A 17,586-nucleotide genomic window follows, 5' to 3' on the forward strand; every position below is an offset into this window, starting at 1 on the left:
CAAAGCAAGGTCACATCTGTGAGTTGGATGTAGAAGTGTCAGAATCAATCCAGATGGAACATAGTCAAAAAGTGTAAATTCTTGTCTCTGCCCAAATAAAACCCATTGCTTATAGTGAAAACCACCCTTGAATGATGGGTTAGTAGCCTCAAAGCTTTAGGAATCCAAAGTATAACATAATAAGTGCCCTGTATCAAGATTGAGGCAAAACAAGTGAGAATTTACCTTTTTAGAGAGATTTAGCACAAAAAAAGTCCAGGCGGACTAAGCTTTGGGCACATTTGGTTCCATCAGTGCCATTTAACCTTTTTCAGGTACCAGACTGTAAAAATCATTGTATAACATTTAATTATCACTATAGGTATTCATTCCATAAAAATAAAATAAAAAGATTATTGTAAAAAATAAACAAGTGTGTGTGTGTGTGGTGTGTGTGTGTGGGAAGTTCCCTCTTTGCATGAGATGCATGTTACTTGCACAATACAAATTAGGAAACATTTGACTCCAACTGGAGCAGATTTATTAAAAAAAAATTAGCAAGGGTTCTTACACCTTTTCCAAAGTCAAATTCAAGCACTTTCAAGGTGCATTTTCAAGCATCTTACAGCTGTTGTAAATTACATATATACACATACTCAAATGATTATTTCCCTACCTCACATTAAATCAGATGTTCTTTATGCTATAAACAACCAAATGTGTGTTTCGTGATAGCATTCTACACGAGGATGAAAAATTAAAGAAAATAAAACTAAGTTTAATATTTCAAAATGAGTGATCTGTACGTAGATAGGGCCTCCCATATAACCTGGCTGAGCCAATATAAAACAATCAGCCAAATAACTTTTCAATACATTATTGATTACTATTGTTGAGGTACTTTTAGGTTGGCAGTGAACATAAGTCGGAGGTAAATGGTGTACTTTTACTCCACTACATGTATTTAATACCTTTAGTTACTTTACAGATCTGGATGAATGATGTGAAATATAATCAAGTGTTAAATCAGACTTTAGTTCCACCTGGAGTAAATTCACAAGCTACCCTGCAGTATACAAAGTCATTCAAACTAGCTGCACCTTTACCAGCTTTGAGAACACTTTCATGATCAATCATTATAAAACATATCATATATATTATTCTGAAATGGACCAATCTGCACAATGACTACTTTTACTGTCGCTACTCTAACTATATTTTGATGAGAATACTTTTCTACTTTTACTTCAGGAACATTTTGAATGCAGGACTTTGCAGAACAGAGTATTCCTACACTCTGGTACTTCTCCTTTTACTCAAGTACAAGATCTGAGTACTTCTACTTTTACTAAAGTACAAGATCTGAGTACTTATTCCACCTCTGGTAGCATATTAGTCTGAATTATAGCCACAAAATCACACAGAGCTGCATAAAAATAGACACACAATGGTAACAAGTGGAAAATAATATTTACAAATGTGTACAATGATTTGTAGGTAATGCTACTCAAGACACCTGACTTATACATCTTCAAAGGAAGACTGTGTTCATTCTACAATTACATGTACATGGGATTACTTGTATAATACTTCAATTTTATATAAAAGACAGTTTGTTTTCATCTGTTTTCAAATAAACAAAGTATTGGCTTTCAGAATATTAAACTTGTTTCGGCAAATTCAGATGATAACTACAACTTTGAAGCTTGTAACGGCATAATTACAAGCAGAGAACGGACTAATGTAACATCACAGCAAGCATAACAACAGCTGGTGTTTCTTGTGAGTGTTTCCCCGGTACACCAATGCAAAAATACACACACACACACACACTCGCGAGCTTCCCCCAGACCAGTAATACAAACGAAAATGTGTCTTCGGGTCAATGTGACTGATTTCGATAGATCAAGTCACATTTGATTTAGGCACGAAACATACTACCAGTAGAAATACATTGCTTTCAAAATCGCTCTGTGTCGAATCAATAGATTATATTTCGTGACTATAACACGAAATGCCGTGAGTGCTTCATCCTCTGAACACCACAGGATGGTGACTGTAACGCACATATTAACATAGGTACGCTCCTCTGAAATGATTGTCCCCTGCAATTATTATTATCCCTCAATCGAGTTCGCTATTCAGCTCGCTAACGTTAGCTTAAACAAACATAACATGCAACGTTAGCCTAATCTAAAATGCTCTACTACGGCGTACCTTTCATGTGGCTCTCCCATCGTTATTTTTGCAAACTTTGCAGGAGGCTACTCGTGGGCTTGACCCTCGTCTTAGCCATGGCTTGTATTGGTCTTCTGCTAGCCAACGCTCGTTGAAACTGCAACCTCCTGGCACACAGTCATCTATCACTCTCATCAGAATGCCCAGGTCACACGTAACACAAACACTTGCAGGTCGCGCGCATAGCGCGGGAAGGCCGCAGCGGAGCTGTTTTATGTAGAAGCAAAGCCATTCTTTTCTTTTAATCTAAAAAGCGAACTATTCAGTCAGACAGCAATTTATTGTAAAAGTAAAGCATTTACATTTTCAAGCACTTTATCTCAATTTCAAGCACCATTCCCAACTTTGAAAACACCACGTCAAATTTCAAGCATTTTCAAGGATTTCAAGCACCCGTACGAACCCTGACACTATACAACAAGCATTTTTTGGGTAAAAAAAATAAACTTTATACAAACCCTGAATGCTACAGTATTACTCCAGTAAGTCATGCCATACCCTGTAACAGTTATTTTTGGTAGTGAAGCACAGAGGGACCTGACACTTCCTGCAGCACACAGGTGTCTTCACCCTTCTGTTGCCAGCATCAGAGCACCTCCTGCAGTACCTCCTGACCTTGGTGGCATCTTCCCCATAATACTCGGGCATCCAGAAGCCATATCATCATCGCCTTCCTCACTGTGAAACAAATGTGGAAAAAACAAATAGATTAATTCTCTGGCTTGTACTTTCAAAAATGTAACTCAAATCAGAAATAATTTCTCTACAACAACAGCAGAACATCAATTTTGAGTGTGTGAAATAACATTATATCATTCAAAATGTATACTGTGTAAATTATGTGAGACAGGGTTCATATAATCTTTTCAATATTTAATAATATTCCGTCTGTCATATATTTATATTGTATATATATATGCATGTGTGTATATATGTAATAATTGTAAGTCGCTTTGGATAAAAGCGTCAGCTAAAAGAAATGTAATGTAATACCGTGTTAAAAATTCAACATGTCTTGTTTATTTCAACAACAAGAACAAGAAACGGCATCCATCTTCTTTGTTTGTTGTTGAGTGTGTGAAAGAACATCACAAGATGGATGCCGTCGTGTTATTGTCACGTATGTGAAATTACTATAGATTAATACACTCTTACACCAAATAAATAACAAAAAGATAAAAACAGATGAATACTCTTACACCAAATAAATAAGTTAGATACAAACAGAGAGATTACATACCTTTCCGGTGACGGAGGTTCATAATCAGAGTCATTACTGTCCCTTTTATGCGTGACGAGATCACTATCTTCCGACGGAGAGTCCTGAAATACGATGTCCAATGCCTCCTCGACGGACAAAAAAGTCTTCTTTCTGGCTGCCATTATTACAATGAAGACAAAGAAAACAAATCCTGCTGATCGATCTGCCGTTCTCTGCTCTCCTGTCGCCGCGGGACATGCTATGCTATACTATGCTGCGTAAAAAGAGTGGGCAGGCATGTGCGTAAACCAGCTATACTGCCTTTACTTATACTTACGCAAGATCCTATCTCTGGAACCCATTGGTCGATTTGGGTGATTGACACCTTTTTTGAATCGTTAGAGCCAATCGAATCGAGTGGCAGTTTCAAAATACGTAAATACGTTACGCCTGTGGAGGGGGAGCTATGCGTAAACTGCATCTCCCGCAGCTGAAGCCACGGACTGTTAATCGTTGGACCTACTCTTCTACCGTGAATGAAAGGATTGATTATCATTATCAGTAATCATTTTAAAGTGACAAGAGACATTGGATTAACCTTGTGCAGCGTTTTTATTCCTTTGAACACAACTTTTGATCACAAAACAGCCAAGGTAAGACCTAATTATTGTCATGGATTTGAAAACTGATATTGTTTACTTGCTATGTTCTGGCTGCTAGCTCGGTTAATGTTGTGCCTGTAGTGATGGGGTGTATACCCATGGAATCTGTGGAATCTCAGCTTTCAGAATATGTGTTGTTTGTGCAGAAAGTATGAATTATAAATGATCGTTTTTGTGAGTTATGAGCAGAAATAGCAATTGCCCGTTTTTGCCATGGGCTCATTTAGAGGCTTCTTGTGAGACTTCTTTTTCGAAAAACATTTTTATTTTCGTATCGCCAAGTTTCCTCCGGTCAGATGGGTATGGAATATTAATAGTTTCATGAATGACACTTCAGATATAGCACTGTTGCTACATATATAGCATTTTCGGACCCGAGCTCGGGTCCGTGGGGCTTAATTATATACAAGAAAGGGTGTTACAGTCACAAGATGGAGAATACCGGTTCAAAGCAGTATTCTGGCCTTAGTTCAGATTGGCTAAGGCCTGCGTAAGCAATACACATGACAGTCATATGTCTATCTCCATAGAGGCTGAATCATCATGTTAATCGTTGTCACATAGCTATCATATGCCTAAAACAGTCCTGATGCTCTTCTAGGTAATCATACATCCTGTTACGTACACAGCTATGTAGGGCCTTTGTTATCATGTGCTACATTCAGTATTTTCCCAACAGTTGTCAAAAGAGATTTTGTCTATAGAACTCATGATTAACATATGATTGGATGAATTATGGTTTTTGTTTAGGCAACATTAGGGAAAATATTCAACTTAAACTGCCATTCCGATTTTGGCTCATTTGTTGTACACCAGAATACTTAAGGGTTTTGTCGAGTCATTAAAGTTACATAATTATAAAAACGATTCCTGTGGACGAGAATCATATCTTAAAGCTCTTATGGTTTGAGTTTTTTTGCAAATATGTTCATATGGTTGTTTGTGTAATCGTATCATTTGAAAAAGGCAACAAGTATCAATCGACGAAATGTGAGACAGTCTTATTTTCTTACTGCTGTATATTATAGTCTTGGACTTTTGTATAATGTGAAGATGGTGATTGTTCTTCAGAAGTGATGTGTTACATCTCTCTATATCCAGAGAGCAGTCACTGTCAAGCCTCCCAGAAAACAACATACCTTTTTCACTGCAGAGATGTTTCCTTTGCACCGGTGAAACTAATGTCTTCGATGATGGATTGCATCTATCATGTGTTCCAGTAAGCCATGACAGTGATCCAACTTGCACAATGCCAACATCCTCACCTAAAAGGCCTGTAGAGGTTTTGAATGTTCTCAATTAAACATGTGCCTTTCCTGCTGTGACAAGACAAAATGTCTGCTGGGAAAAAGGTCTATCTGAGAGTGTAGGGTCATTGGTTCAGATAGTTTCTCTGACTCACAGGTCACAGCTCTCCCCCTGCTTCAGCTGATATCCACCCTGCATTATCTTCTTCTCCGTAGGCACCTTTAATAGCTCAAAACTACACAAATACTTTTATCAATGATCTCACATCCTTTACTTTGTTTTACTTTAGATAAAAATAACTTCTTGCAGGAACCTTTGTGCCACTTTAGTATCAAAAAGGAAATTCACATGGTTTTGGATGCTGAAATTGCACAAATGTATCCCCAGTAGATTGTGAGATCTGATTTAAAAAGTCCCAAAAGTTATTTTATTAAATGTGGCCGAAATATCTTTGATTGATTTTATTTTAGATTATGAAACCACATGATGCCTAATGTTTAGTTTTGAATTGGGCAATCTAAAAGACTGGACTTTTTAATAAAGGTAGTGGCAGGTCAGACAATAATCTAGATAGAACATCTTTGATTTTAAAATGAACATAGGGAGTCAGTAATCTACTGCAGTGATGTTCTCCTCTTTCTCTCTTTTAGTCAGGACTCTACCCTCTGATTTTTGAATCAGCTGCTGATGTCTGATTGACTTTTCAGAGAGACCTGTGGAGACGGAAACCTTCTAAAACCTGCTGCTGAGGCAAAGCTTCTTTAATTCTTCATATACTATTCAATCCTATTCCTAAGTCGTTAAAAGCTTCATGTATTCGTCTTAATGTGGACTCCGACAGAGGCACAGTTTAGTTTCCCTTTCAGTGTGCAACCCTGTTAAATATTTGAGCCGTGATACTTATTTACAGTTTTGTAACTTACACACATAATCAGTACATCCTGGTTTACCTTATATGGGAGATTTATAAAGGTCTCACATGAGAAAGTAGGACGTTTAGTCTGGGACTTTACTGGGAAAAAGTGTGTGCATGTGTGTATGACCTCAGGAGTAATACCTGCAAGGACTGGTTCAATGTGTGTGTGTGTGTGTGTGTGTGTGTGTGTGTGTGTGTGTGTGTGTGTGTGTGTGTGTGTGTGTGTGTGTGTGTGTGTGTGTGTGTGTGTGTGTGTGTGTGTGTGTGTGTGTGTGTGTGTGTGTGTGTGTGTGTGTGTGTGTGTGTGTGTGTGTGTGTGTGTGTGTGTGTGTGTGTGTGTGTGTGTGTTACACCAAAAGGTCCTCAGAGAAACTGAGCTAAAGTTCCCGGCCAGTGGAGTTATTTAGTTGTCATTGGTAAATCGCTGCCTGTGTAGTAGCGGGCCGCTGGGCAGGCAGAAATAATGAGGACTGGTGACGGAGCCAGGTGGAGCGCCACTTTACGCAGCATGCCTCTGCCACACTTTATAATGGATGCTATGTGAAAGTAAAACTTGGGTCAGAAATCTAACTGTTTACTTTAAGGGGATTCTTTATTTGTGTTGAAAATGCTGTTGTGGAAGAACATGCACATGGTTTGGAAGTCAACATATGGGAACAGTGCGTTATCAGATCAGCATTATTGAAATATCAGCTTGTAAAATGATACTGTAGTTGTAGTAGAAGCCGAAGTAAAAGGCTATCATTTTTTAAAAGGGTAGAAATTCTATGAGAAACGTTACATACGCAATCATAATGGATCTTTTTGACAGAATTCTGTGCTTTGTGAACATCTTTTTCTGTGCATGTGGGCAAATGTGAATGTGCATGTTTGTTTCTGTGTCTGGAGAATTGACATTGCGTGTTTGCAGAACAAATGGTGGATTGCACGAGCATGGCCAGCTGTATTTGTCTGCTGTAAACCCTCCCAATCTGGTATCACCAGAGCACATTGTCTGAGTCACCCAATTGTGTTTTTGCGTGTGTGGCTTAAGCTCAAACTCCTTGTGTATTGTAGGACATTGCATAAAAAAAGAAAGAAATGCACTGTATTTCTCTGGGCTCTTCTTTAAATGTTGAACAACAGCCACACAGCAGTTACAAAGCATGAAGTGACATGGGAGAAGTTGGATGTGGTTACTGGATGCTGTAATATGTTGCCAGCACTATGAGAGAATATTAAATCAGCTTGAATGGCTTCAACTGGAATGGAGAAAAACTATTTTGTTTAAAACATTCTTCATACTGTACAATCCTGGGCAGAGTAAGGATGGAAGTCTTTTGAGTGTGGCACAACAATGGTTCAGATACCGAATGTTTTCTACTTCACAGGGTCTTCATCTGGATGAAAATAACAAAAACAAGAAAGACAAAAATCATAAAAATACATTATTAAAAAATATTGTTTCCCACCTGTGTTTTAGCCAGTGTAATCCAGTAAACATGAAGCCAAGCGGCATTCTCAACATCTGTTCATGTGTCCCTGCAGAGACAATAAATCACAGGAGTCAAGACACGTTGTATCATGATTCATAAAAGAGCCCTTTAACATCCTGTTGTTTACCTCTCAAGGCTGCAGCATTTCCTGTTCATGTTGCATTATGGATTTGGAACATCTAAATCAGACAAATTAAACATAAAACATATTAAAGTTCATCTTATTGTTAAATATGTTTGCCACTTTGAGGCAGCTAGATGCAACATGTAAAAACCGCTGACATACAATCACTTTTGAGGATGAGTTGGTAAGCTTTACTTCTTGAAATCTCCTATCTCAGTCTTTAGATATTACATCTCATACCCAATATCTATCATAATATGAAGCATCTCTTGGTTTCAATATTGTCTGGCTCTGTTTTTTCCAACTCCTGAGGAAAATATCTGGCTTTTTGTCTGCCAAATTGCTCCACTGTTCACCAGCTAGTTGGTAACTTTGACTGTCAGGAGAACACTGGGATTTAGAGCTTATTGTGTGCTAAACAGCTTCCTACTGTGACCGTAAACTACTCTTAGAATGAAAGTGAACCAAGGCAGAAAGTCCTGAGGCTGCAAAGACAACACAATGAGCTGAAATGCTAGCTGAGGGGAACTGTAGAGTAATAATTCTCTGTCTGAAATATTGTTGATATAAATGCATTTATTATAGCAGCTTTAACGACAGACAAAGAAAATATCAAATCTATCATAATATTTGACGATTTGAAAGGGCTCCTTCTCAAATGCATGCATAGTAGAATCCGATGTTAGAATATGAGATGCTGAGCTCACACTCATGCACATTTACAGAAGTTATTCCATTAGTATGTTTGCTTTGCATTTTGAGAAAAAGGCTGATTCGTTGTTTGAAAATCCGCATCGGCTTGAACTTGAGTATTCTATCAAAATAACCCTTAACTTTATCTATATTTGTAGCACTCACTGCCCTCAATGTAACAATTAAAAGACATAACAACAGGTTGAAAATCCAATCAGACAACGCAACAAAATAACTGAACACATGACTGAATCATATCGCAGATATTTTCGTTAGCTCTATTAAGCCCTGTGTTGGAAAAGTTAACCTTTATAAAAGTGATGTTTGATGTTCCATACCACTGAACTATATATGCACCATATATATATATATATATATATATATATATATATATATATATATAGCAGCCTTCAATTGAGCCCGTCGTGCGAAGCAACTTTGTCACCACATACATAAGGAAAGTCTCACAGAGTGACAAGGAGGAGAGGAGGTGATTTACCCAACAAGGATGGAGGACATGATGGATCTCAGAGAGGTGCTGGGGAGGAAAAGAGAGGAGGAATCCTCAGAGAAGGATGAAGAGGAAGTGACAGCGTGACATGGATGGGTGTCGCACCCTCCGTCTCTGCCATTGGTCTTACAATGATGAAAGCACCAGCAGCCAAGACAGTTATCTAAGAGGCACAGGAGGAGGGAGGGAAAACAGTGGGAGAAAGGAAAGAAATGAGGAGCTGGAAGAGAAAGGGAGAAAGCGTGAGGACGAGGTGAGAGTGGGAGGAAAGAGAGGAGCAGCAGGAGGTATAAACACTTCACATGTGAATCATAGGCATCTGGCAGGAAAGGAGAGGGAGGGGGAGACTGAGATGAGAGAAATAAAGAGCGGCGACAGAGTTAGAGAGAAGGTGAGCGAGACAAAAGCAGACAGAATGATGGAGAGAGAGGGAACAAAAAGCATCAGGTAAAATATTATGAGTAGAGACAAAGAGGCAAATAAAGTGTTATACATGTTTCCTACTTTTTAGACAGCCTTTTTTTGTTCAGAACTTGTAAGGGCAATGGGCTTTCCCTGCTCTTATGTGTGTGTTTGAGAGTGTTTGTGTGTGTGTGTGGCCTAGCATTACTATACTTGTGGGGACCTAAATCTGTTTACACAGTCACGTGTGGGGACTCGCCTCCCTTATGGGGACAAACTGGAGGTCCCCATGAGGGGAATCATTAATTTTAGGGTGAAGACTTGGTTAGGTTTAGGGTAAGGGTAAGGGTTAGGGTTAGGCATGTGTTGGTTATGGTTAAGGTTAGGATAAGTCTCCAGGAAATGCATGCAAGTCAATGTAATGTCCCCTGAAGTGATGTATACATGGTGTGTGTGTGTGTGTGTGTGTGTGTGTGTGTGTGTGTGTGTGTGTGTGTGTGTGTGTGTGTGTGCGTGTGTGTGTGTGTGTGTGTGTGTGTGAGAGCAGGAGGGAGGTAGGGAAACTGATAAATCTTGTCAACTTGCTGTCCTCCCACATAATCTGCTGACAGCTTTTCTGCCCAGTTAGAAAAAAAAATAAAAGAAAAAAAGATTTCAATTCCATCACTTTTTTTCAGATATTAATGGGCTCTCACACAGGGAGCTGAGAAAACCTTTAGAGAGAAACACTGATTGACAATGAGTTTTAAATCGCTTTTCTCAGGGGAGTTTTTACTAATGTATGAGCCAGTCCGTTATGGATAGATTCATATCCAGATATATCCCGGCCTTTTCACTCTGTTGCAGACGATAAAGACATTTAAGGCAAGCTCTTACAGCTGAATCATATTTAAACTGATAATGTAGTTTATGTTTTCGGAACAAAAACACAGGGTTCTCTGCAGGTTCTGCTTATTATAAGGTGAGGTTCGGTTTTTTGGTTATTAATATATTCTAGAGTTGTTTCTAAATCATGATGTTTCACAATTTCGGTCAATACAGCACCAAGATAATGCAGGGTTTAAATATTCTTTCACCACAGATATTTATTTGACGCATTGTGTTTTGTTCTGACATATCTAACCCTAACCCTACGCACACAGTTTAAAATCTGTTTTTTTTTAATCCCCTTTTTCCACACTGTCTGACAGTGTCATCATTAGGGTTGGGTATCGTTTGAATTTCCACGATTCTGATTCCGATTCCGATTCCGATTCTCAATTCCGATTCTTTGAGGGGCAGGGTAAAAAAATTATACATGCTTCTTCCACCAAAAAAAAATTACATTTATTCGAGAAACTTTTACACAGGTTAGTTTACAGTAATATTCACATTAATCAGTCTGTTTATATTCACTGCTATGTAACTGTAACCTGAGAACCACTGAAGCTACAACAGTGCAACAGTCTAACATTTAAAGGAAACCCCCCCCCCCATCATTTAAAAACAGTTCTTGTTGAGAAAAACAAGCATATCTGCCTTCTCAGGTCAGGCATACCGGGAAGAAATGTTTGAACTTTTTTAAGTAAAATGCTTCAATCTGGTGCACTTTAAGCAGAATTACTAGAGACTAGATCTAGGGGGTACAACTCTAAACACCCATATGAAAAAGATCGGTTTACATTTGTAAACTTTGACTTTTATACCTAGGCCCTCTGACCCCCCCCCCCCCTTCCCTCGAAAGAAAAGAAGAGATATTACTGTTGACAGAGTCACATGTATAGCAATAAACTGGTTATGACGACGAGGTCTTCTTTAGCCTTAACTGGCGTGGTTTATTTTCATATGTGCATTGTACGGTGGCCGGCAGGTGCAAACGCTAAACAACGGCCAAAAACACACACATAAGCAGGAAACACCTGCAAATAATTAAATGAAAAACCAACAAACCCTGAAAACACATACAACAGAAAAACGCTGCATTTACAGAAATGATGCAAGCTAAAACTACAACACACAAACCCCGAAAACAAACGCAACAGAAAAACGCTGCAAATACAAAAACGATATGCAAAGTCAAAAGCACATACAACCGAAAAACACATTACAAAAAAAAAAGACATTACAAAAAAAAAAGACATTACAAAAAAAAAACCATTCCGGAAGTGCTTCAGGCCTCTAGGGGGCGCGCTACGTGGAACAGATCGATGTTTTTTTATATATAGAGCGTCATATTTATATAGCTAGCGTTAGCGTGCCTAACTACTACACCAGCTGAGGGAGGAGAGCTTCATGTGAAGAGAAGATAAAGTGAGGGAAGAACATTGTAAAGAGATGACAGATAAAGTGCATGCAAATAACACGGGCCATAGTGAGTACCGCGGAAAAAGGACATTTGAATTCTTAGCAGTTTGTTTATATGTATGTATTTGTGTATAGATGTTGCAACTATACAGAGCTTTAGCAATTGCCTGTAACTATGGTCATGCTAATAAAGCTATTGAATTTAATTGAGAGAGAAAGAGAGAGAGAGAAAGTGACAAAATGTGAAGAGGGACAAAGTAATGACAGGATAGTAGTGTGCATTAGACATGCTCAAGAACAAATAGAGAGACATTCAAGGAGAGAGAGAGAACACAGATTCAACGGTGAACATGATGTATCTTTCTATTTATTTAGCTAACCACTATTTAGACTATGTGTTTTTGATTGACTTGATTACATGGATTTACTACATCAATGTATGTCTTTTCAGGCCGCCATGTTGTGTCCTTTCTGTGGCCAACATCTGGGGACAGTTCAAGTGTTCTGTGGCTCCTGTGGCAAACATGTACAGTTTTTGGCAGAAGTTGAACACAACAGTAAGTTCACTTTTTTTATTGTATCTGTTTCAAATGCAAGAAATAAGGATTCAACACACTACTCTGTTTAGAATACGAATTGGCAGATGCATACACTAGTTATCAGCATGAAGGACACATTTTTTCATTGTCTGTTTATGTGAAATATGTAGAAGCCATCATTAAATTGTAGACCAACGCATGATTAAATACACAAAACAGCTTATATTATACATTCATAATTGTGTATTAGTTATATCTTTATAAAGAACATTATGCATTTAGAATCAGATTTTGAGACAGTGAGCCATGACATGATGTTTTCTTCTTTTTCTCCTTGTGTTTTTGAACTATAGAAGTTGCAATCATCCTCCCAGCATGAAAGTATTCGTCATCTTTTGCAGCTGTTGATATTTTTTGTTAAATTATTATCACGTTAACCAACAGTTGCCACGTTATCATAAAGATATACAGTATAAGATAATTTAATTGTCACGTAAATCCAGCTGCAAAATCCATAAGCAGCTCCTATATTTACAGTACAGTATTGAACATAAGACAGATTTGCGAACATCATTACCTGCATTGTCGAACGTGAGGAATTTCCTGTCCTGTGGACCATCAAATATTCTTCTCATTCTCAGACATTCCATTAGGAGGGTCAGGAACTCACGCTTGGGACCACCAGTGTCCACTCCATCCTCAGTTTGTCCCTCATCATCAGTAAACTTAACCTGCATCTGATGAGAGGGGTCGAATGAGGCCCCTTTGAAGCCGCGGATTGCTCCATCCCATACATTGGCTCTATTAATATTGAACCTGCTGCAAGAGGTATTTTTAATTTTTGCAGAGAGTTCTGCAACAATGTCTGGCGCAGTCAGGTATTCTGTGCTGGGAAAGACAAAGTGATGTATTGTAATATTAAATGATGAAGCTAGTAATAAGATTTACAGTATAGAATAAAAAAATTAAGTGATAAAAGTAACAATTAATAAATTTCCTCTGCAGTTTGCTCCGTTTCCTCTTCTGGCTCAGACTGGCTGTCAATAATGATAAGTGCATACACATTTGTGTAGTTGCTGCAGTGAGAAGACAGTTGAATAATTACTTTCAAATACATAATATATGCATGACAGTCATATTTACAAAAGGATGTCGATCCTCTTCCTGTTTTTTTTAATACATTGGGTTCTAAACTGACAACAGCACTTTTGTCATACTCCTGCACAATCCTTGTAAACATTTGAAATGGATGCAACAAACAATATCTGATCTTTGAAAAATATTTGTGGGTGTTTTTTGCATCGTCTTCACTAAGATGTTGTGGGTGTCCTTTGGAAATGTATGAAAGTATAATTGTTCTGCTTCCTGGCAATATTACCCACTGTGATTGGAGGCTATGCAAACAACCAAATGTAAAATAAAAATACACACCAAACAACTGTGTCACGATGCAACTGTCAACATCGTTTACCTATAGAAGGTGTTCTGACCCGGGGCAGACTGGACCTCTTCCTGGAATGGGGTTGGTTCTCCATCCTACTTTTACCCAATAAATAATAATGATGCAGTTGATCTAATGACAGTGTCATTAGCACACAAAGGTATTTATTGATTTCATGTTCACAAATTCAAACCTACATGGTATAATTACATTTGTAATTAGTCTTACCCGATCAGACGCTGGTTGTGGGTGCCTGAGAGGTCTGATAAAGGTAAACAAAAAATATATTCAAACTACTGTACTGTTAAAACATTCTGCTTCTTGTGGCACAAAATAACATGTTGACAATGTTTTATTTTACCCTGGCAAACTGTTGTCCATTCTGGGAGTGATCTATTCATTTGGAAAGTCCCACACCTGCATACAACACACAAATGACTGACTGAAATAAAATAAATTCACTTTAATTAAGAATAAATGCCACGATAGATCCAAACTGACCACGGTGTCAGCAAGACTGTCTCCAGATGGCAACTTTGCAACAACCACACTGTCCTCGTCACTTGAAGAGGTTGTTCCAGTGTAACCTAAGAAAATAAAAGTGTCATGATTAATACTATACAAATAATTGTTCCCCTACGTCTGTACCTATCATCAAATGTTGGTTTGAATCCTGAATAATTGGATTGACATCAATCAGAAAGGATTCAATCGAAACACAAAATGTTTGTGAAATGTACATTATATTGTTGACTGTCCTTTTCACTCTCACATTAGGATTTAGGGCACAACAAACCAACATTGTTGTGAGAAAAAAGGTTAATTTAGAATTACAATCCTTAAGAGGGAATTTATATTTAGTTTGAACAGAAGGAAAGTTTGGAAGCTTTTGTTGATACTTAAATTTCATTTCTTCTGCCACTATTCATAAAAGACCATTTGACGTCATAAGTTCAACCACGAAGAGAAAGGAATGATGGGTGGAATGAATTGTGTTAAGAAATATAGACAGAACAACTGTTATGTTTACATTTGAACTATTATACATTTTAGTGCTTTAAACAAGGGGGAATATATGTCAGAAGCACTTACAACTGTTTTCAACGGCTTCAAGAGTACAGATGTACAACGTAATTAGTTGGTAGGGCTTTCCAATGGCCTTTTTGTACATCTGTACTGTGAAAGGGGTGTCCGTTCCGGGGATATTTGTTATCACCCTCGCATCAGGGTACAACAAGACATGGGCACCATCTTCCAAGTCCTGGTTAAAGGCTTTCTGCTTTTTTATGGCAGCAGCCAACAGTTCTTCACATGCCCATTGAGGTTCAACATTAAGGGGAAGTGACCTCCCTCTCACAGGTTTAAGGCAGCCATCCATCCTCCTCATTACTCCAACAGAAATCTGCAAAAAGACAATAATATGCAAATGAATAAAACATTTTTTCGGACATTATATGAGAGTGTGGTGAGCAGATTTGAATGACAGATGTATTCATAATAGAAAACGTTGCATACCTTCACCAATTTCTGTTTATTTTTGGAGTTATGCCGTCCCTTTGTAAAAAAGGTCTCTCCCTCTTTTTTATTTCCCTATATTTCTGAAAGGACTGAGCTTCCTGCTACAAAAAAACAGGAATAAAACATTCATTACTCTTCATTATGTTCAATAGGAGTCTCATCCTCAATCCCTTCTGAGGAACATCTTATAACACATTCAACAGTAGGTAAGCCACATAGTTTAGAGATGTATTTGTATAATAACAGAATTCGAACTTTTAAACCAAGTTTTCTATAAATACTTATTGTTTGGTAATAAAACGAACAACCTATTTACCTGCACTGGTGCTAGGCTGTGCACTTAGATGCGCACTAGTGGTGGGCATCTCCTCAGGGACTTTGTTAGCCACATCTTTTAGAAATGTGATGTCTCTGCCACAGACACCACAAAAGCCATGCGAAGATGTCACGCTGGAACCACAGAATGGACAGTACATCTGTGGAGAAATAAAATGTAGGACAGCAAGGTTAAGTCAAAAAGAGTGGATATTTTTCGGCTACCTAAATATTATAATAGTATTAAAGAACGGTCTTTCAATTAACTCATCAGAAGCCAACCTCCTGTCTATCCCCACACAAACCAAGCACCGAACCTGGGGGGACAGAGCTTTCTCCATCGCTGCCCCCCCCTCTGGAACTCACTCCCATTAAACATCAGAGACTGCACCGACCCCCCCACCTTCAAAACACACCTCTTCAGACTGTCTTTTAATGTGGGAATAATGTTGTGTTGCTGTTTTAATATTTTAATTCAACTTTTTACATTTGATTTCCTTTTTATCACCGCATCGCATTTGCGGCTCAGGCGTGAGACCCCACCCAGTCTGTGTGATCTGCGTGTACGTGTAGGGAGGGCGTCCCGGTTCTATACTATATCTATATTATGTCAAGAGTTACATTTAGGTGCACAATGGCTCTTGCAAGCTCTTTGATCAAACACGCTAACGCTATCTACGTAAATATGACGCTCTATGTATAAAAACAAAACAAAACTTACCTTCTTATATCTTTCTCCACTTAAATGAACTTTCTTTCCTCTTGTTCGTTCTCTCTATGTCTGGTCATACATCGATCTGTTCCACGTAGCGCGCCCCCTAGAGGCCTGAAGCACTTCCGGAATGTTTTTTTTTTGTAATGTCTTTTTTTTTTGTAATGTGTTTTTCGGTTGTATGTGCTTTGACTTTGCATATCGTTTTTGTATTTGAAGCGTTTTTCTGTTGCGTTTGTTTTCGGGGTTTGTGTGTTGTAGTTTTAGCTTGCATCATTTCTGTAAATGCAGCGTTTTTCTGTTGTATGTGTTTTCAGGGTTTGTTGGTTTTTCATTTAATTATTTGCAGGTGTTTCCTGCTTATGTGTGTGTTTTTGGCCGTTGTTTAGCGTTTGCACCTGCCGGCCACCGTAGCATTGCACCACTTGACCTGCTCTCCATGAGAGCTAGAGAGAGAGAGATAGAAGGGGAGGGAACAATCCCTTATACCTGATACCTGACGTCAGCTACAATAGCTGCGCCTCCTTACGCCTATAGCGCCCTCTTACTGTGGAACAGTTATAGTGCAGTTACATGCAGACATATTAATACTTACACTTAACAATTACGTCACAGCGTATACTTCAGCGGAATATCAAAACAGCAGCCCGGGGTGCAAAACGCATCAATGACAGCGACCCTCTACCACACAAAACAACACCATTTATATAAACACCTATCATGACAGGGCACCCACAGCTAAGTAACAATTAAAAATGAATTCAGTCGGCACGGCGGCCCGCATTGAAAATGACTTGGGCCTACCTTTGATGATCAAATCACTTAAAACACAAAGTCCATCCTCCTGTGCTTTTGGATGAAGCACTTGCGGGTCATTCAGCTGATCCTTTGCCACTCCAGTTTATCATTGTAACTCAATCTTGAAAATGACTCGGTTAATAATTTCGCAACGATCACTATCACTGAAGTGAGCAATCATGAACGAACTTATGCTAATCATAAATCTATCCATCATAAATCTATCGATTAGATTTATGATTCGAAAATAATAAAAGTAGGGTAGACATGTGGATATTATCCGGCTGAACAAAACGTGCATTTAACTAACAGGTTCGTTTTCCACAGACCTTATTTCAAGCTATTTTCCAAAACCCTATGTAGAAATCCCGTTGCTTTCTGTCGAGGGAATCCGAGCGAAGCTTACTTCCGGGTTTTAGGACGCGTCACTGCACCACTTGCAGAGACCTCACAGCGGGCGGGACTTGTCATAAAGTCCGCGAAAATAAAGCCCGCCCATTTAGAGGGAAGATATGATTGGTCAATTGAACT

At 38.5% G+C, this 17,586-nt stretch overlaps 1 protein-coding gene and 1 long non-coding RNA gene across 6 annotated transcripts; one reads left to right on the forward strand and one right to left on the reverse strand.

The window, feature by feature from the left end:
* Positions 1-3,922: 3,922 nt before the first annotated feature.
* On the forward strand, positions 3,923-13,565 carry LOC117534422. 2 transcript variants are annotated; one of them, XR_004567199.1, is made up of 3 exons: positions 3,923-4,071; positions 12,184-12,289; positions 12,913-13,565. It is a non-coding gene; the product is annotated as an uncharacterized LOC117534422 (long non-coding RNA). The 2 variants fall into 2 exon arrangements; XR_004567198.1 differs by lacking the exon at positions 3,923-4,071 and adding an exon at positions 11,665-11,799.
* LOC117534420 (G2/M phase-specific E3 ubiquitin-protein ligase-like) lies at positions 11,683-17,121 on the reverse strand. 4 transcript variants are annotated; one of them, XM_034198613.1, is made up of 8 exons: positions 16,267-16,281; positions 14,805-15,114; positions 14,214-14,299; positions 14,074-14,129; positions 13,941-13,974; positions 13,743-13,807; positions 12,849-13,159; positions 11,683-12,672 (listed from the first exon to the last, which is right to left on the reverse strand). In XM_034198613.1, exons 4-8 carry the CDS (start codon positions 14,091-14,093, stop codon positions 12,542-12,544), a joined length of 561 nt encoding a protein of 186 aa, XP_034054504.1. In that variant the 5' UTR covers positions 14,094-14,129; positions 14,214-14,299; positions 14,805-15,114; positions 16,267-16,281; the 3' UTR covers positions 11,683-12,541. The 4 variants fall into 4 exon arrangements, 1 of the variants encoding a protein (XP_034054504.1); XR_004567196.1 differs by lacking the exon at positions 16,267-16,281 and adding exons at positions 15,547-15,706; positions 17,062-17,121 and having other exon boundaries at positions 13,743-13,974; positions 14,074-14,299; XR_004567194.1 differs by adding an exon at positions 15,547-15,706 and having other exon boundaries at positions 13,743-13,974; positions 14,074-14,299; positions 16,267-16,322.
* Positions 17,122-17,586: the final 465 nt, after the last annotated feature.

The sequence above is a fragment of the Gymnodraco acuticeps genome, unplaced genomic scaffold (assembly GCF_902827175.1).
Source record: "Gymnodraco acuticeps unplaced genomic scaffold, fGymAcu1.1, whole genome shotgun sequence".
NCBI lineage: Eukaryota > Metazoa > Chordata > Actinopteri > Perciformes > Bathydraconidae > Gymnodraco > Gymnodraco acuticeps.

Excerpts from the sequence above, each read along its gene's own strand:
- LOC117534420 (XM_034198613.1), bottom strand. The coding sequence starts at position 14,093 with ATGGACAACAGTTTGCCAGG. Across the intron at positions 13,975-14,073 it reads ATGGACAACAGTTTGCCAGG|ACCTCTCAGGCACCCACAAC; the intron begins GTAAAATAAAAC and ends TACCTTTATCAG. Across the intron at positions 13,160-13,742 it reads GGTCAGAACACCTTCTATAG|CACAGAATACCTGACTGCGC; the intron begins GTAAACGATGTT and ends TGTCTTTCCCAG.